Here is a 19,918-nt window from a genome sequence, read left to right on the forward strand (position 1 = left end):
AAATGCAACCATCAACGATGATAATGTTAGCAGCATCGACAATGATAATAATAACCCTAGTGAAAAACAACAAGTCCTCGAACCACCGCCATGTATTATTTGTAGTCAAGATCGATATGTGCCCATAACCAATGTGAATCACATAATGCGTAGAATACTGCCTCCCACCGCCAATATTTTCGATGATGCGAAGGAGGTCATCCAAGAATGCATCACGATATTCATTAGTTTCATAGCCAGTGAAGCTAATGATCATTGCCATCATGAGCAATGTAGAATTGTGACAGCAAAGGACCTTACTTGGGCCATCGAAAAATTGGTTTTGACAACTATGTCAAGTCTCTCACTCTCTATCTAAGCCGCTACAAAGAGAAAGAGTATTGACGTAATTCAATGCCTACACAACCCATCACAAGGCATGACCATCTAGATCATAGGCAACTTGGAGCCTCAACAAGGTTTCTACGATTTATAGATTATAGCGTCTTGAAGGATGACTCTGACTCCAAATCAAGTGCAGACAGATCCTCCATCTAAGCAAATAATAATTTTTCTAGTTTTAATTCTCACCCATTTGCTTAATTTGAGTGATGGGCATGTTGGGATCATAAATTTGTCCCCTTGGTTATTGTAAATTGAAACTATTAATAGAAAAAAGGTTGAGATTTCACCACATTGGTGTTTTTATTAGGCTTGAATGAGTGCTAATGGATGCACTCACCCACACAATATCTCACTCTTGTATTTACATTTTTGTGCAATTGATACATTTGAGCTTGCTCATGGCCTTTTTATATACAAATTGTGCTTGCATAAAATTTTGTACAAGTTTCATTGGACTAACAAGACAATCCTCAAACAATATGTTGTAAAGTTAGACCCAAATATTTAAACAAAGTAACGTTACAAACTCCAAATATTTTACTATAGTGAGATTTTCATCCAAAAGATAATCACCTTCAACCTAATATGTTATTTATAAGTAAAATAAATAAAATAATAACTAATTTTAATAATTATATATGAAAAAAATTAAATAATAAGTGTTTGTATCATAAATTTTTTGTTTTTTTATATTTTTTAATTATATAATAATTAAAAATAATAATACATAAGATGTAAATTATTAAATTTTACTTCACTATAACCTTTGGGTTTGTAGTGTCACTTTTTTGAATTTCTGGATCTAACATATTTACATCAAATTTTAAGGATATTAGTTTTTAAAAACAAACTTCCATATCTGTAAATACATATATAGAAGGCTAGTAAATCTTCATAAATGTATAAGAGAATCTTTTCCTTCTATTCAGTTGTAACCATGCATGGTTCCACGTGTCGCAATCACGAAGCATGCAGATAGTATCAACATCACGCATGCATGCCAGGTGTCATAATCAGGAAACATGCATCATGAAATAGGTCCCACCTGCTCTAAATATTGACAAATAAAGAATAATGGGGCTTCGCTGTCACCTTACTTGGCAGAGTAATGGCAAAAATCTTAAAATGGCTAAAACCTCTAATGAATTTGACAATTATACAGCCCATTAAGCCATTGCCAATCCTGGAAATTTTTCCAGTTCTGAACAAAACTGCCAGTTGTAGATGATGATGATAGGTGATTTGAACAAATGTTTTAAGATTCGGCTCTAATTGGTCCAACATTGACCGTGATTAAGGGTGGGTCAGGTTTAATCAGTTTGATTATTGATTAATAAATTAAATAAAAATTAATTAAATAAAATTATGATCGGGTAATATCTGTTGCATATTACTTATAAAATAAACTCGGTTTGAATATTAAAAATTGCATAATTCCAAAAAGAATTGTGATAGGGTGGTGTAAATATTTTGCAAAACAACATGATATTGTGAGATTGACTCAATTATTAAATCACGATTTAACATAATTTATCTAATTCAACCTCGATTTAATTCAGTCTTATAAGTAAAATAAATTTAAATATTGATCTAGACTGGTTTGATTGGTTGGTCTCAGGATTTATCTATTTCAACTCTGAATCAATTTAATCTGAAAATTAAAATACATTTACTTCTCGATCTAGATTGAATTGATCACTAGTCCTAATCAAATTGGTTGATTAATCCAATCAGGATTTTAAAAGATTTTAAACTATCACGTGACATGTCTAAGTCTTGAATCAACATAGTTCAATCTCGGATCAATCCAAACCAATAGCTAAAATGCATTTAAATATCGACTCAAACCTAACTAACCATCGAATCTAAATCAACCGTATCAATTGTTCAATCTCACAATTCATTTGATAGTTAAACTATTTGATAGAACCAATACTATTTGATAGTATTTAAACATCAACCCAAATCAAATTAACCATTAGATCTTATCGAATCGGTTCGATCAATTAGTATGATCCGGGTTTTAAGACGACTTGGCATTGCCAAGTCTCTCTCTTCTCTATAAAAGCCAGATTCATTTTCATTGTATATCTCAACCAACACTAGAGTTCTTACCCTGTACGTTTCTTCTCTCATTTTCCTCTTTCACAACTCATGAATTTTTATCTCAGATTCTGTCATTTCTTCGAAGAAGAATACCATCAGGTAAAGTCGATCCTTCAAATGAAGTTTTTGATACGTTTGAAGTTCTGTTTTCAGAATGCATGCACGTTTCTGTATTCTTATATATATATATTTTCGATCATGCATCATAGGATATATATAATTGGGAAGAAGAAGCTAAGGCTGGCCGTCCATTAATGGTGGATGAGAAAATGTTGACAGAAGAGAGAGAGCACAACCCACCATTGGCTGAAGAATGTCTTAGCTTTTGTTGGGAGTGTGCTTTCTCTTCTTCTGTCATCATCATCATCTCCTCCTTCTATATATGTGACATAATTTCAAGTCAAAGTAAGTTTTTTTTTTTCTTGAACCTGAAAACTAGTAATCACTGGATTTTATAAGCATTTTATGGTTCAAAAGTGTTTACAAGAGATGAATTGAAATCTTTGTAATTAGTCAACGTAAGTTCAAATTTCAATCTTTGTAATATTGTGTTTTGGATTGAAGTATGAAAATATGGACATCCATTGATAGACAGAAGTGGAAAATTGAATACCTTGGCTCTCTTTTGACTGCTGCAGCATGTGAAGCACCACAAGTATCAATTACTTGGCTTCGGGTTTGGCATTAAAGGCTGTTGATGCCAAAAATCGCATGCTGAATTCAATATAAAAAAGGTCAAAGCGGATAATACTTTACAGTTTTAAGTGGTTTGTTACGTGTGGATCAACACAACATCAAACAGTGGCCCTGTTTTCTGGGGACGATGGTGCTCTCCCCAAGCCTGTCGACTAGGGGCTGTATTGATGCTGCAAATTACACATCAAACAGAGTCAAGGCATGCTAGTGAAGGCCAAAATAGACAATAACTCCAGCTTTTAAATGGTTTTAACTGATTTGCTACGTGTGGATCGAGGATCAAGGCAATGTCAACACAGGACGGCAACAACAACACAGGTGATAGAGAATATAGATGTTGACTCTGAAAATTACATGTTCTATGTACTTTTGTAGCTACTGAAATGGTCCCAATACCTTTTTCTTGGCAATTTCAGTTTGGCTGTGCTCTGATCCTTGCAGTTGCAGACCACAGTGAACCTGATGGAGAATGTTCTGCCATTTTTTGGGTTTCTTTTTCGGGATTGTTTGGTCATCTGGAAAGATGAAGCTCTGATTGTTAGTCAGTGTCTATCTATAGTTTTTTTAATGGAAAGAAAGCTCTGCATTTCTTAGAGAATGAGAACACAAAACATGGCTTCATTTCTTATGTTAAAATTTAATAAACCAAGTCTAAACTAATAGCATTAAAGAGGAAAATTTATGCTTATCCTACAACTAAATAACCAAATGAACACAAAACAGAAGCTTAGAGAGCTTTAAATGCTGTTCATGACCGTCCAGACTAGGAGCCACAACAAATTTCAAAATAAGTTGTCAGATCTTCAATTGCTATTAAGAATATGGGGAAAGTCATAATACAAAATGAAGCTTGTCAGTTGATTGCATGAGCTGTGGCTGAGACCAAATACACATTGAAAGATTCAAGGAATCTGCTTGTTGCAAGGGTGGATTTGAGTTGTGTTCAAATAAGGGTTAACTTGAGCTAGAATAGTTAACAGTAATGTCAGAGAAGATAATAAGTCATTGGAGAAAGAAGAATTATTTGAGAAGAAGCCAAAATAAAGAATCGTGGGAGAAGAGCTCCAAAGAAAAATTGCTATCCAACTCTCAAACTTGAATCAAGCAAAATTTGACTTGTTTGAACAGAATTTAAATTTGAATCCGAGCCAGCTCAACTCAAAACCACCCTATGTGCCTATGTTAAACATACAGTCGAGACCACATAGTTCAATGGAATAACTTTGAACTCAGGCCACTGAACTTCTACATTCTCTAACTGTTGAATTACAAGCTCCACACAATGCAATGAAGGAAAAACAAATTAAAGAATCAAACAATTAAAATAAAACTTTGCATAACTAAATAATGAATGTTTCTTCTGATGATTTTGTTAATCTTACCAGCGGTCTTCTTCATCTGAAACAATGTCCTCTAGTTTCAGTGACATGTCGCTGGAGAATTTGAGACTTGGCTTCCTCTTAGGCACCATTACTAGTGCTGCCTCATTGTTCAAGATCTGAACAACTCTTCTCATTGAAGGCCTCTCTGCACTATCTGGGTTTGCGCAACTTAACCCCAGAAGTAATAGCTTCTTCATTTCTTCCTCATTAAACTCCCCATTCAATCTTTTGTCAGCTGCTTCAATGACTCTTCCCTCAGCATGCAATCCCCATACCCAATCAACCAAATTCACCATTTTGTTACTGTCTCCTTCCCTCTCTATTGGTCTTCTTCCACAAGCCACTTCAAGCACAACCACACCATAGCTGAAAACATCAGTCATATCAGTTGCTTTTCCATACTGAAGATACTCCGGCGCAAGGTACCCCATAGTTCCTGCTGTCAGCGTCGAAACTGGACTCTTATCATGATCCATCAGCCTTGCCAATCCGAAATCACCTAGCCTTGCATTGAAGTTTCCATCCAGCATTACATTGCTAGCTTTTATGTCTCTATGAATGACTTGCTGCTCACATTCTTGATGCAAGTAATTGAGAGCAGAAGCCAATCCAACCACAATGTTAATCCTATTGCACCAACTCAATAAAAATCCATTGTTAGGTTCTTGGTACAGCACCTTATCAAGGCTTCCATTTGACATGAACTCATAAACAAGTAACAATTCATCCTTCTCAGAGCACCAACCAAGGAGCTGAACCAAATTCTTGTGCCTCAAGCAAGCTATAATGGATAATTCAGCAAGAAATTCAGTTTTACCTTCATGGGAATGCTTTGATCTCTTCACTGCAGCAATGGAACCAGTAGAGACAAAGAAGGCCTTGTAAACATTCCCAAAAGCCCCGCGGCCTAAGATTCTGCTTGAGTGAAACCCTCTTGTTGCTGAATGTAACTCTTTGTAACTAAACTCTCTTGGTCCTGGCACAAGTTCTGCCTTTAGGCACATTCCTGGTCTCATACCTCTCCATTTCTTGACAGTAAAGTAACCAAAAACTGCAAGGGCTACACAAAAGAAGGCTGGACCAGCAATTCCAAGACCTAAACCAACCCTATTGTGATGTTTTCTTGTAGCATTCGATATAGGCAAATTAGGAACTGTATTCACTGAATTATCAGACACATTGTGAGGATGAGATTGCGGTCTCACAGGCTGAAACCCAGAAGTTTTGAAGCTCCAATTTTGAATCAAGTGAAGCTCAGTACTCCCTTCAGTTGAAGCAGAGAACCCCACATACATAACATCCTTCAGATACTCCGAGAGGTCAATATCCACACTTAACACCGGCTTTTCGGGCTTTGAAATCGAATAACTCATGAAAACTTTCAAGTCCTTCAAATTATTCTTGTAATCAATCCAAACTGTGGTCAAATTCCCACTGTTTAAATCAATCCCTTGAACGATTGGATCAGCAGTCTTGATTGAGTTAAGACTATCTATATCCAAACCAACATGATTGTCATTCGGATCATTAAAATGAGCATCAAGCCTTGTATCAAACTCAATAGCCACAAATCTATTCTTAGTCAACTGTGAAGAATTCACAAGGCCAAGATACCCTCCAGGGCTGCCAAGAATCTGATCATCAGGAGAAATAAAAAAGGCTAAACCATCACCATAAGAGCCCGGGTTCACATTGTTGATAGAAAACGTAAACTTTGTGTTGAAAGAAGCTGTGGTGTTGGTTTCTTGATCAAAAAAAGTAACCGGGTTGTTGTAAACAAGAGTCCCAGAGCTCGAAGAAGGCACACCAAGCTCTCTTGTGAGGCCAATTACACCATTGCGAAGATAGGCATCGCCAAGGAGCGTGAGGTTTCGGAGAGTCAAAGAAGGGAAACTGAAGCTAACATTGTTAGCCAAAACAAGATTAAAGTTTGAAAAATTGAGAAAGAAGAAGAACAAGCAGCTGAAACCAAGAAACTTTGTTGGAGGCATTGAGTTTGTGGAGCGTTTGCTGTCTTTCTTCTCAAGAAATTTAAGATTTTGATGAGAGGAGAGGATGAAGAAGACGCAAAACCACAAGGGTTTAGATCATTTTCTTGAGGAGGGAAGTGTTTGGACGGTGGGAAAATGGAAATGCAAATGGGGTTTAAACGGTTAGTTGATAATGGGCGCGTGGGAAGGTTGAAGAAGAGAATTAACTAAATAAATAGATTTGTAACGGTTATCAATAAAATGAGGTGTGAAACGACGGCGTATAAGGAGTGAAGCATGTGCGTGGTTTTGTTCTTGTTCGCTGACTTGGTCAGAGATCAAATGTGGTGGGTCACATGGATAACTTTTTAGGACACAAATTCAAAAACGAACCGTTTGACGTTTTTTGTGTAATTGTGTGCGTGCGTTTTTTTCTCTACTTTCAATTATGGTGCAATAAAGCCACGTTCACACTCACCCTCCAGCAAACAACTGCCCAAATAATTGTTTAAAAAATTAATTATGTCACAAGATAATTTATGTGTCGGGTCAATGGTCAAAAGTAATATAATTTAACTAAAATCTTATTTGTGATAGATTGATCTAATTATTTAATAAATTTTAATTTAAAATTATTTAATTATAATAAAAACATCAATAAAAAATTAATAAATATAATATTATTCTTAAAAAAATACCCTTATTTGTTATCAGAAAATACTCATAAGTGTTTATAAATAAATCACTCAATTAACTAAATAATATATTTTTAAAAGATCAAATTTTTATTCAACCATCTTTGCCAAAAGACTTTTGAGTGTTTTCATATGTCATAGTCAAACAAGAGATTTTTGGAGAATAATGCTTCCCTTAATAGTCTTACTCTTTTTTTTTTTTATAAAAATATTTATAATTTTAAAATTTATTTCTAATTAAAAAACAATCAATTATATCAAATAATCAGTTTATATGATAAAATTGAGAAGTTTGTAAGAATATTATCTTTCTTCTTTTGATCCTACATGTTTGCTTACCATAATCCAATTTTATGGTAGGTATATCCTTCTCACTTTTGAAGAGTTCACTTGAAACGATGCACCTTTTCAATTTGTAAAATTCGATGCTAAATAGGAATCATTTCAACAAATTTAGGCAACCATCTGTTGTGAACAGTGAATGGATCCATACGAATAGTTTATCACTATATGAATATTGGAAAACGTTTCCAAATATCCTCCTTTTGCTGGCGTTTCAGGTGGGGTGGCACTAAATTTCAGGAGGAGCGACTCGTTATTGCTGCACATTTTCATGAAAAAGGTCGTTTATAATTCTAATGAGCCATGAGTCTTAAAGGCTTTGTTTGAATTGTTTACTAGATTTGGAATCTGAACGGCAAAGTTGGCCAGAAAACTTTGGATAAAGGAGATTCTGAGTTGTGAAACCAATAGTGTACTTGAATTGAATGGACATGAGAGCGTTGGTCTGGTCTGGTCAGGTCGGTCCAAATTGAATAATTCATAGAGCCGTTGCAAAGATTAAATAATAATTTTACTTTATATTATGTTTGTATTTCTTTAGATAATCTCTGTCTGGCCACCCTAATTTTATCTCAAGATAATGTGTTCAGCATTTTTAGTGGACCATATTCCACGCTATCCATTTGTGAAAACGTTGTCACCCAATTTCCAAAATGAAAAAATTATGGGCAAAAGATTTTTTTCACCTAAATTTTACTCAATTTAAAAAAATATCCCCGACAGATGAAAAATTTAAATACTTACCAATTTTTAAACTATTATTAAATATAAAGGTAAAACTATTATTTAATAATAATATCAAAAAATATATAATTTTATCTCATTTTCTCTCTTAAATTTTAAAAATTAACATTTCACCTCATATTTGAATTTTAAAAAATGACTTTTTCCCCCCTCCCCCCTCAAACTTTAAGTATTTTTTACCCCTCTCTCTAGCCACTGATGACCTGTGCGATACATTATTGGACAACAAGCATCATCCAAAGATTTGGAAGATAGTCGTTGTTCTGATCTGGATGACTCCATATTATCCTTCACTGTTGATCCACTATTCGTTGAAAAAAATAGCCAGATCTCAAGTTTGATATCCTAAGAGAAAAAAATGAATTTTTTAAAACTTGCTTTAAAATGAAAATATTAGTGTTCTAAATCAAGAGAGAGAGAGAAATAAGATATAATATTAATATTACTGATAAAATAACAATTTTATCTCTTAACCTAAATAAAAAATTTATGAATATATCATAACATATTAAGACTTAAATGAGTATTTAAGTTTTTGTCAGCCATTGATATATATTTTTGATTTCACCAGAACTTGGGTAGAAAATAGTTCTTTTGGCCAAAAATTAATAAGTAGGTAAGTCAATTGAACTAGATAGGAATGACGTCTAAAAGTTTCTAAAAAATATGCATTGAACTGAACTAAATTCAGACCTAACTACAGTTAAACTCTTTATTAGTTTAAAATCTTTTCTGCAATCGGACTTGAACAAACTATGTTTACGCCCAAGACCCAAATATGTCAGAAATAATTTATTTCCCTAACTTGGATACCATTTTACTAGACTCATTTCACCTTGACCTTGAACTACTCACTCCAGTTCGACGCACACTCCCCAGCTGCCCACTCACAAGCTCCCCGAATCGCCCACTCCTAACCATTCTTCTTCTCAATCACGCAACTACAGCGGTCACCAGAGAACATAACATGTTCATTGACAGCGGGAAGAAAGCTAATACGTAAGCCTGTCTATTACAAACACTTCTCTCTTTACTTTAATTTGAGATTCTTCTTTAACAAACTGTGAACTTGTTGCAAGTCGAGAGTCAAATTACTAGCATCGAAGTTTTTATTTCGAGCCTAGTTTAAGCCTTACCATCAGCCTGGAAGTCAAAACTTGAATATAAAAAATTAGGTTAATAAATGTATGATATTGTAATGCAAGGAATAACCTTGTATATAAACCTGGAAAGTAATATTTACTTGTAACTAAATCATTCTGCCTCTATTTTTTTTTTTTTTTTTGTACAATACCTTAAAAACACAAGTTTTCTCAAAGTCTCTGGTCCACATCCCTTATCAGAATTTGCTGCTTATTTGGCGTTCCCACTGACCCAAGTGAACATTCAAGTATTTGCCCTAGGTGGGTCTTCTAAACAAGGAATAGGACGTAATTTGTCTCACATTTATTTAAAAATCTTCTAATAAAACAAGTGATCAGTTTGTTTTATCAAGTTAATTTTTACAAAATAATACTACATGTATAGATAATGAATATTAACGAGTACAAAAAAAGTGAATTGTCGTTATGTGATTATGTGATTTAATTATTCATTTATCTCTAATATAAGAGCATCTAATCACACATTAACACATCAATTTGTTCATATCTATTAATATCTAACTGTCTATATACTAAGTTTTATTGAGTTTTATAATGCTTTGGCTAGGAGGGATTGAGTCATACTAAGAAACTAGATAAAATCAAAAGGTTCATGAGAGGTAATGAACTTGTTTCAAATGTGTTAGATTCACAACATCTGAATTCAGACGTCATAAAACATTATGTACATTTCTAAGTTGCATAATGTTCAGCTACCAATGTCTCAAAATCAAAAAGTACCTGATCCTCAGCTGTCTTCACAGGATGTTGCTACAGAATCTGCTAAAAAGAATGAGAAAAAACAATAGTCAATTGCTTCCAGTCTTAAAGAATAAAATGAAAGTTTTTTCTTACCATTTTTCTCAGCCAAATGGACGATGTAAAAAAATAATTATGGAAATAATACTTCTTGTACTAAAAATAGATACAAACACAGATATAAACATTAACATGTCATCATATAATTAGATGATTTTAATAATGTTTATACCATGTTTGTATTCATTGATAATGCACATAATATTACTCAAACAGAAAACTGTACCCTTTTATTTCTCGTGAAGGCTCTTGAATAAATTGAATGCAGATGCATATTTTGAATCGAAAGTGATTTGACAAAATTTACATGTCCTTAACTTGGATATAGCTGTTTTCTACGGGGCTGGAGTACTGCAAAGAGAAAATGTGGTTTTGATTATTTAGCTGATCAGTATTGAAGTCCATGTAATAAAGGATGTACAAGCAGTACCTTCAACTATTCTGCAAAAACTCTGCCGGGGAAAAATCGTTTCTGCGTCCAGTGTTTGCTGGGAAGCAATGGCCTCTGCCACGCGATTTTTACTGTAGAAAGCAAGTATAGATGTATAATGTTTAATCATAGAGTCAGGTCCAAGCTACCAAGTTTGAATATCAAAACGCCTCTGGACTAGGTGTTTGGCTAGAGATCCTGAGTTGGTAAGATTTTTGGCTTGAGACAAAAATGATGGGCTCTAACCTCTTACTTTAAAATTTTTTTTTTTGAACCATAAAAATTATAAATTTATTTTCACTTTATATTCAAAACTTAAAAAAAAAAATAATTAAGAGTATAATTTTAAAATTTAGATCTTTTAAGCGTCAATCCGTGAACCCATGAAGTGATAAATACACTCCTCACAAGAGCAGAAATGATAAATTTCAGTTACATACCTGGCCCATGAAGGAATAAATTTAGTATTAGGTATCTCATCATCTTCTTCGTCTTCATCATCTGAACCTTTATATGGAGAAATATCATAAGACTCTTCCTGGTATTGGTGGGTATCAAAGTTGTGATTTTCTAATGGTTTCAGTATATTGCTAATTCCCTGGAAAAAGATTTAACGTATTAAGAATTTCAAAAGGGTGATTCAGATTAAGAATTTCATTTCCATCATTATTTTAGCGAGCAAGATTATCCTTGCTCATATCATACCTTTGTATTATTACCGCTACCAGCCGAAGTCTTACAAACTTCACGGGCAACGCTACCTTTCCCAGGCTTTTGCAATTTCTCAAGATTTTCATTTACCGTTTCTTTTTCCTTTCTGTTGTCCTTTCCTGTTTCATCCTTGGAAACCTTCACTTCGTTTGCTCGCTCATTCTGTGATAGATACCCAATGTTAATTCTATCCCTAAAATAGTAGAAAACAGAAGAACATTGTGTACAAGATTGATAAAGTAAAACATGCATGATTTACTCTGGTTTATTCTAATCCAGACTAAGTCAATATTTTCTCGTCTTTCTAATTACAATGAATTTGTGATTTCTTCCAATTTATTGTATACCGAATAATATGTTCATGTATATATATATAGATTATTATTCTTAAAACCTAAATCTTATTAAGGACTTTTGTTCCTTAGAAAAATCCTAACCGACTCTTTTAAGAGATAAACTCAAACTTATCATAGTATCTGACAACGAGTCGCTATAGTTAAACAGGCTTGCAGAATCTCAGTCAAGCAAGGCTCTCACCCATCGACCACCTTAACAAATAAATGGTTGCCAATTTTATCAAAGAAAGCAGGTATGAAAACATGTTTAACTTTTCTTAGGGTTCAAGCGATCATACCATGGCCCGGCCTTTCACTTCATTCTCTTTCTTAATGCGAATCTTTTCCTCATTCTCTCGCTGATGCTTCAAAGAATCAATGACACGTTTTCTTTTTCGCTCCTTCTCCTTTCTTTCTTCTTCTTCTCTCAGTCTTTTTCTGGCAGCAATCTCAGCTTCTTTCTTCTTTCGCTCCTCTTCTTTCTTTTTCTTCTGCTGTTCCAATTGCTTCAGATTTTCTTGCTCCACTCTTGCTCGTTCAACTTTCAAAGCTTCCTTCTTCATCTTACGTTCATTCTCTTTCTCTTGTGCAAGACGCTTTGCAGCCTCAGCAGCCTCTAGGGCCTTCACTTTAACATCCCTCTTTCCTGGAAGAAAACACCAGAAATACAAAATTATATTATATGAAACTGGATAGATGAACTGAAATATCTAATATCTGTTTAAATTCAAGCAATTACCTGTGATGATCGCGGCTGGTTGTTTTCGTTGAACAAGAGGAATAAAGGAATTGAGATTGGATACAATATTATTAGGCTTCGTTTCCTTTTCTGCTATACTTGAGCCTCCTTTTCTCAAACTGGGTTTTCCAGATAATTTTGGCTTACTGAACCTATTTCGAACTGATTTCCTCAACTTGTAGATCCCATTTTCTCCGGGTTCTGTACCATTGCTCACTTTCATCTTGTTTGAAAGTTGTTTCTTGCTGCTGTTATGGTGTTCAAGCTTTTGTTTGACCCTATTGCAAGTCCCAGTCAAGCTGTAATTTGTTTTTATAGATTCTATACTATCTCTAGCAGCAAATATCTCACATTTAGAAACACATGCTGGAAGGTTAGGATCTTCTGTGATGTCAGCAAGCGGTTCTCGTTTGACTGGAGAGGATAGCACTTCTGAACTTATGCCTTCTTGAAATACATCGGCAACCTCATGTGCGTTCTCATTTTCTTCAATAATGCAGGGAAGCTCTGCATTTAAGCTGCCTTGCTTCTCTGAACTTCCAGATTTTGATGTGGTTCTATCCCATAGTTTCCCAACTGGAGATGTAAAAGGTTTCCTGATATCCCAAGTAGATTGAGAACTAGAAAATGGTAAGCAATCAGAGTAGGATTTTCCTTCCAAAGCACTATTGACATCCTCATCGAAGCTGCTGGCCTTAAGTTGCTTGCCCATATCACCCATCTCAAAAAAGCTGCTTCTCAGGTCACACTCTAGCAGCCCATTTGGAACTGACTGATATAAATTCGGTGCTCTCTGAAATTTATATGTGGTAGAGAATTGGGATAGTGGGGTATCCATGGAAGCAGATTTGCATAGCCGCTCAAGCAAACTAGCACGTTCTATTGTAGATTTTGGTAGGTTCAATTCCTCAAAGCTAATGTTCTCTCCTATGCATGATTGTTCATAATCTGTTTCCACAGTGAATCCCTCAAACTCAGGAATGGCTTGGTCAGCACCGATAGACTCCATGGGCTTTCTAGTTTTAAATTCACCTGAACAATACATAAAATCACCATTTTCTTCCAGATGAGATTTCCTTTCCTGCTTGTCTCTTTCAGTACAAGTTAAGTTTTCCATATTTCCCACTTGGAATTTATCATCAAGAGATGGCAAGACTTTATTCTCTTCCAGGGTGCACTGTATACTTGAATCAGGAACACTAAATGGAACTGACACTCCTGCTTCCGCATTTGAACATCCTTCAGAATCTCTAGTAGCTTGATTGGCCAAACTTGAGATAATGGGCGCTTCTAGTTCTTCCAATACAAAGGTGAAAGGGGTGTGTGCACTTCTTTTCTTTTTCTCCAAGCGAAGCTCACTCTGTCAACCACAAAAATAAACATATATTCTTCATCAGAAATGCTCAAACACCAATAGAAACTAACGAGTGTAATCTGTGAAAAACCTGCAGCAAGACTTTATTCTCTCCCATAGTGCACTGTTTGCTTGAATTTGGTACACTGCTTGGATCTGTCCCTCCTGCTTCTGCATTTGAACATCTTTTAGGATCTCCAGTAGTCTGATCAGCCAAACTTGAAATAAAGGGCACTTCTAACTCTTCCTGTACAAAAGTCAAAGGGCTATTTGCGCTTCTGTTCTTCTCATCCAAGCAAAGCTGACGCTGTTTATCACAAAATTGAGACAGATATCCTTAGTCAAAAGAGCCAAAACACCAAGAGAAAGCAACTAGTATAATGTGTGAAAAACCTGTCAAGATCTCCAAGCTATCTTACGATTATAAATAAAGTACATTATCAACACTCCATAAACAATCAGTCGACTTTAGTACCCTTACTAAATGATTGCAGAAAAACCAGGGTTAGTGTAAACATGCAACCATGGTAATAAATCACATATAGTACCGTGTGTCAAAAATCTAATTTTTCGTATCGTTTGTCGAGTATCATATCGTATTATACGGTTTTTAAAAATATAATTAAAAAATTAAAAAATCTAATTGACACATCACCATTTTAGAAAATATTACAAATACCTTTGAAAATATAAAATTTCTTATATATACTCCTATTACCTCATTATTTTCTCTAAAAAGTGTATCGATTTATATCAGTAATATGTATCGTATTATATGATACGTCAACTGTATCATATTAATTCGATACATCTTATAATACATATCTTTTTCATTTGTATCATATCGTAGGATATTAATAACTATATATATAACTAAAACTCAAAATAGTGGACAATACCAGAAATAAACAGTGATTGGATTAGAATAATAGAAATGCACTATTATGTTTAAAACCAGCATAGTGATTGGGGCTTTAATATTTACTGGGAAGACAGGATAGGAATCATATTTATCCATACAGACCAACTAGTCAACTAATCCTTTATCCATCAAAAAGTTAAAATTAAATATTAGTTCATTTAGGTGTTTTTTATTGCCAAGAGATGATACTTCCTGAGAGCAAGAAATGTAGAAACAAGAACTTAATATTGACTTGATCATCACGTAAGGTGTAAATTTTATCAAATAGTACTCAGCACAATACTAATGGGAAAAATCTATTAATAGAATGTTCAGTGACCTGACTCAATATTCTACCTTAATATCTATGCGACTTTTAGAAGAACATGTTACTGGCAGTTGTAGTTAAATAATATTTCTAAATAACCAAAAAGGTCCGGTGAAAGCAGAACAGAAAAACAAGTACCACAGAAATTTGAAGCTTAGGTGAAGAATGAGAACCCCCTAGCATCTGGCAACCTCCATCCTGATTCAATTCAACAACTGGGCTATAACTGACACTTGATTGTACATCACCGCCCACCTGAGATATAGAAAAAAGTTAAGATTTCAGACAAGTTTTATGTTATCTACAACACATTTTAAGTTTTAAATTTCACGTGTATACATATAAATGAATTACCCTCAAGCTCAGTGAAGCAGACAGAGAGTCATTTAGTCGATTATTAACCTTTCTTCGCTTAGACTGAGGCAATGAACCCTCATCTCCAGATTTAGAACTTTCTTTTGACTGTATAGATTTCTTTCCGATCTGCTCTCTTGATTTTGAAGAACTAGCAGTCTGGTCATTGATATTCACATTCACTGAGCCCCTGTTAGAACTGACTTGCTGGCTAGAACATTGAGATCTTGTAATTCTACCAGAATAAGCATTACCGCCTTTCTCCTTGCCCTGTAAACCACCTATTTTTGGTTCTTCCACCACAGATCTTTCATGACGGCTCTCAACTGGTTTAACAAAGTCCAAATGTTCAAGTTGTACTGAAGAAATCCCAACAGGAGATGATTTAGATCCTCCAGTCAGGCAAGTTTCAACAGGATCATTAACTGGACTTCGATTGACATTTGATTTTGCAGTTTCATCTACCTGTGAAAAACAAAGGCAATGACCTTTTAAATCCAGCACTAGATAATCTTATGCAATATTCAAACTTCTAACATTGAAAAAACAGGTAAAGATAATGAAGTGGTTTTACCCTCAAGCTTAATGAAGCAGACATGGTGTTGGTTAGTAGATCTCCAATTTTGCCTGACAGAGGGGCATTCTCTTCAATCTGCTGTTGACTTGATTTGGCACTTCCTATATCATATTTTCTCCTACTAGATCTCTCGAAATAAGTGGGTCTACCTATATGCAAGAACTCCTTTATAAAAAAGCTTTGTGGTTGGCCAGAACTACGGGATCTGGTTAACCTACCAGAATATATTTTGCTACTCTTTTCCATGCCCTGGGAACAAGAGAGTTGGGCTTCATCCACCTTAGAACTTTCATTATCAAAATCATCAGGTTTTACTATTTCTGACTTATAAATTTGGTCACCCTGTACCACAGCAATTTGAGAGCCGGTAACTTCACTAGAATATACACTAACATTCTTCTCAGCACAGAAACTTTTACCCACATTTGCACTATCGCGAATCTCTAAAGCCCGTTGCCTTGAATTTGATCTTTGAATGCTTGCCAGTGACTGCAGTGGTCCCCGCTCAATGTCTGATTTTCTTGTCTTTCTCCGATATCGGGGAGATGTAACACTAGAATCCAGTTCGAGAACAACGTTTGATGCACATCCAGCATCACCGACAAGAAATTGATGCGAAACAGACTGTCCAGCTACTGAAAGACTTTTGTTGCTTGAAGCTTGAACTTCAGAGAATAAACCAGCAGGTAACTCCTCATTTTCAGATATAATAGCCGGTTTATAGTTGGGAACATTGTCATCACTAGAATAGGAGTTTGCAGGTTGTGGACTTGAGAATAGGAGTCCTGAGATGAGCTTCTCCTTACTTAACTCTGCAATTAAACTTAAACTTGTCAAGGAAATCCAAGGGAAATATAATTCAACTTGTCTTCTTCTAATTTGAGTAACCAATCAAACTTGAAAGCACCAAAAGCTTCTTGGGCATATAAAAGTACAATTTCTTTCTTTCCAAGACAAAAAATGAAATTGAAAGTGTTTCAAAGGAAAATAAAAATACCAGAGCATCACAAAAAATGGTGGCAATAAAACTGGCAACATAAAACGCTAATGAAAGCTCCATACCTTTTTCCTTGCTGTGTAAATCGCAAACTTTTGGTTCATCCAGCTCACAGTTTTCATAATTAATATCAAAAGATTCAAATAATTCCAACCCACAAGCATTGCCATTATGTACAGGAGCAATCTCAAAACCTGTAATTCCACTACCAAACACTCCACTCTTATTTTCTGTCTTACTCCCCTCACTTGTCTTATTTTCAGTTTTATTCTCATCATGTGAATGACTTTTAACTGATTTTGCACTATGACGAAGCTCAAGAGCCCTTTGCCTTGACTTAGATCTTTGAATCTTTGCCAATGACTTAGCTGCCCAGGGAGAAATTTCTAACATTCGACCATCTCTCTGACTCTGCAGAGATGCAGCAGAACTAGAATCTGGCTTGTGAACACAACTTGAGGCAGCCCCAGCATCAGTAACAGGAAGCGGTGGTGAAACAGACAACCGATCTTGTGCTGCATCAACAGCATTATTTAAAGGTTCAACTTCAGCATAAAAACTACCAGGTAATTCTGATGTAAATCTTTGAAAATTTTCTAATGACTGAGCTGGCTTGGAAGAAAAGTTTGAGATTCTTGCGTCTATCTGATCCTGTGGAGATGCTGCAGCAGAACCAGAATTTGGCTTTTGAACACAACTTGAGACACCTGCAGCATCAATAACAGGAAGCGGTGAAACAGACAATCGATCTTGTGCTGCATCAACAGCATTGTTTGAAGGTTCAACTTCAGCATAAAATCTATCAGGTAATTTTGATGTAAATCTTTGAAAATTTTCTAATGACTGAGCTGGCTTGGGAGAAACGTTTGAGATTCTTGCATCTCTCTGAGCCTGTGGAGATGCAGCAGCAGAACTAGAATCTGGCTTCTGAACACAACTTGAGGCACCCCCTATATTTGTAACAGGAAACTGTGGTGAAACAGACAATCGATCTCTTGCTACAGTAACAGCTTTGTTTATAGGATGAACTTCTGAGGAGAAATTACCAGGTAAATCTGATTTAGATTTTTGAATTTTTTCTAATGACTGTGCTGGCTCGGGATAAACATCTGAGATTCTTGCATCTCTCTGATCCTGTGGAGATGCAGCAAGACGACTAGAATTCTGTTCCTGTGCACTACTTGAGGCTCCTTCAGCATTGATAACAGGAAACTGCAGCGAAGCAGACAACAGATCTGGTGCTCCATCAACAGCTTTGTTTGAAGAGTGAACTTCTGCATAGACACTGTCAGGTAAATCTGATTTAGATCTTTGAATCTTTTCTAATGACTGAGCTGGATCGGGAAAAACATTAGAGATTCTTGTATCTCTCTGATGCTGTGGAGTTGTGGCAGGAGCACTAGAATCCTGCTTTTGAACACAACTTGAGGCTCCTCCAGCTTCATTTAGAGGGGATTGTAGGGAAACAGATAATGCATATCCTGCTGCCTCAACACCCCTGTTTGAAGGTTGAACTTCTGGATAGAAACCAGCAGGCAAATCTCCCTTACTAGCTGTAACAATGGGCTTGTTGTAACTGCCCAAAAAAGGAATTCCCAGTGGTACACGAGGGATTAAGAGTCCTGAAATGAGTTCCTCCATATTGAAGTCTGCCACAGCATAAAAGTAATGATTATACATGAATAAAGCAAAATGTGTTTCTTCTCATCATGCAAAAAACCAAAGCAATATAGCAGTGTAAACAATTAGTTACTCTATTCGGTTGCCAAAAAAATGTAGCAATAAAAACAAGCACACACTAACTTAACATCTCAAGTCAATTTCTTCATACCCTAACAATGGTTATGAACAAGTACAAACATTGGCGTATGATCATGTGATTAGCTAACAGTGAATTAGAGATAAAGTAATGCCTAAATATATTATGACACGTGAGCATTTTTATGCATTCTTAATGTATGTAGTATTTCTCAAAACTAAACAAACTCACTAATGAATCCCAGCAACTCACAGTCGCCATTTGATCATTTTTAATGTCAAGATAGAAACTCTAGGTGTTATAAACCTAGAAATTATTTCTTCACTTATTTACTTTATTGATAAAACTTGAAACACATTTCGCTTTCTAAGCCCCAACCAAACAGCTCTCTTAAGAAACAAAATTAATCAAAATTTCTATTAGTATCAAGATTCACTCACAGATCTAACCGTCAAATTTACTTAATTCGCCGTTCAAAGTCTCCAATCCTTTCAATTCAGCTTTCAGATATCCAAACAAAAGGTAGAGAAAACCGAATTCAAACCCTCCCTCAATGGCAAAACTCACATACAAATCTCATGTACAAATGACCTAATTCAGCATTCAGAGTCACGAAGATACAGTGAAAATGAACTCCAAATTGCTGGTAATATAAAAATCCACACCAATATGTAATCACAAAAATCACCAAATTCGCTTATTCGAACTCGCCTGGATCAAAGATTTCGTTTCAATTTATCTTTCAAAGCTTGTAAAAGGAAAAAAAAAAGGCGAAGAAATTTGGGACCAAAATTTTAAAAAAATAAAATAAAAAATAAAAGCGAGATTAAGATTACCGTTGTAGGATGATGAAGAAAAGAGCCACGTCGGAGGAGCGATTCCTTGAAGGAGACATTTGGAAGCGAGGTGTTGATCGAAGAGAAGTGTCCGTTGCTTGACCTGCTCAATGATCCGTTTCTTCCTCTCGAAGATCTGCATAAACATACTCTCCATCTCCGACATGTTCGTGCTTCTTCTTCTGCTTCTTCGTCTTCTTCTTCGTCTTCAAGCTTTCTTCTCCATTCGATAGTTCAAATCGAGTCACCGAGTTTCGAAAGAGCGAGAGAGGGAAATCGTGTGTTTTCTGATCCACGGAAGAGATTGCTTTTAAATT

General features: G+C 35.4%; 2 protein-coding genes and 1 long non-coding RNA gene across 12 annotated transcripts; 1 reads left to right on the forward strand and 2 right to left on the reverse strand.

Moving 5' to 3' along the window:
• The first annotated feature begins 2,377 nt into the window (after nt 1-2,377).
• On the forward strand, nt 2,378-3,784 carry LOC123212291. 4 transcript variants are annotated; one of them, XR_006501528.1, is made up of 3 exons: nt 2,402-2,589; nt 2,700-2,895; nt 3,055-3,784. It is a non-coding gene; the product is annotated as an uncharacterized LOC123212291 (long non-coding RNA). The 4 variants fall into 4 exon arrangements; XR_006501531.1 differs by having other exon boundaries at nt 2,406-2,589; nt 3,129-3,784; XR_006501529.1 differs by lacking the exon at nt 2,700-2,895 and having other exon boundaries at nt 2,378-2,589.
• LOC123212281 (probable L-type lectin-domain containing receptor kinase S.7) lies at nt 3,409-6,747 on the reverse strand. The gene is made up of 2 exons (XM_044631376.1): nt 4,569-6,747; nt 3,409-3,701 (listed from the first exon to the last, which is right to left on the reverse strand). Coding segments are annotated over exons 1-2 (1,992 nt in total). The 5' UTR covers nt 6,560-6,747; the 3' UTR covers nt 3,409-3,700.
• Nucleotides 6,748-8,510: 1,763 nt separating this feature from the next.
• On the reverse strand, nt 8,511-19,883 carry LOC123229024. Of its 7 annotated transcripts, none has more exons than XM_044654597.1 (14): nt 19,602-19,883; nt 17,072-18,655; nt 16,007-16,821; nt 15,433-15,897; nt 15,217-15,333; nt 13,941-14,156; nt 12,496-13,855; nt 12,056-12,402; nt 11,416-11,583; nt 11,151-11,308; nt 10,711-10,802; nt 10,507-10,631; nt 10,203-10,241; nt 8,511-8,664 (listed from the first exon to the last, which is right to left on the reverse strand). In XM_044654597.1, exons 1-12 carry the CDS (start codon nt 19,765-19,767, stop codon nt 10,594-10,596), a joined length of 5,526 nt encoding a protein of 1,841 aa, XP_044510532.1. In that variant the 5' UTR covers nt 19,768-19,883; the 3' UTR covers nt 8,511-8,664; nt 10,203-10,241; nt 10,507-10,593. The 7 variants fall into 7 exon arrangements, with proteins under 7 accessions (XP_044510532.1, XP_044510556.1, XP_044510540.1 ...); XM_044654621.1 differs by having other exon boundaries at nt 10,203-10,244; XM_044654605.1 differs by lacking the exon at nt 8,511-8,664 and adding an exon at nt 9,002-9,475.
• Between the last annotated feature and the right edge of the window lie 35 nt (nt 19,884-19,918).

Source organism: Mangifera indica, chromosome 1, assembly GCF_011075055.1.
Source record: "Mangifera indica cultivar Alphonso chromosome 1, CATAS_Mindica_2.1, whole genome shotgun sequence".
Taxonomy (NCBI): domain Eukaryota; kingdom Viridiplantae; phylum Streptophyta; class Magnoliopsida; order Sapindales; family Anacardiaceae; genus Mangifera; species Mangifera indica.

Coding starts and splice junctions, on each gene's coding strand:
- LOC123212281 (XM_044631376.1), bottom strand. CDS start 6,559: ATGCCTCCAACAAAGTTTCTTGGTTTCAGCTGCTTGTTCTTCTTCTTT.
- LOC123229024 (XM_044654597.1), bottom strand. CDS start 19,767: ATGTCGGAGATGGAGAGTATGTTTATGCAGATCTTCGAGAGGAAGAAA. Junction 18,656..19,601: donor TTCTTCATCATCCTACAACG/GTAATCTTAATC, acceptor ATGCTGTGGCAG/ACTTCAATATGGAGGAACTC. Junction 16,822..17,071: donor TTTACACAGCAAGGAAAAAG/GTATGGAGCTTT, acceptor GTTTAATTGCAG/AGTTAAGTAAGGAGAAGCTC.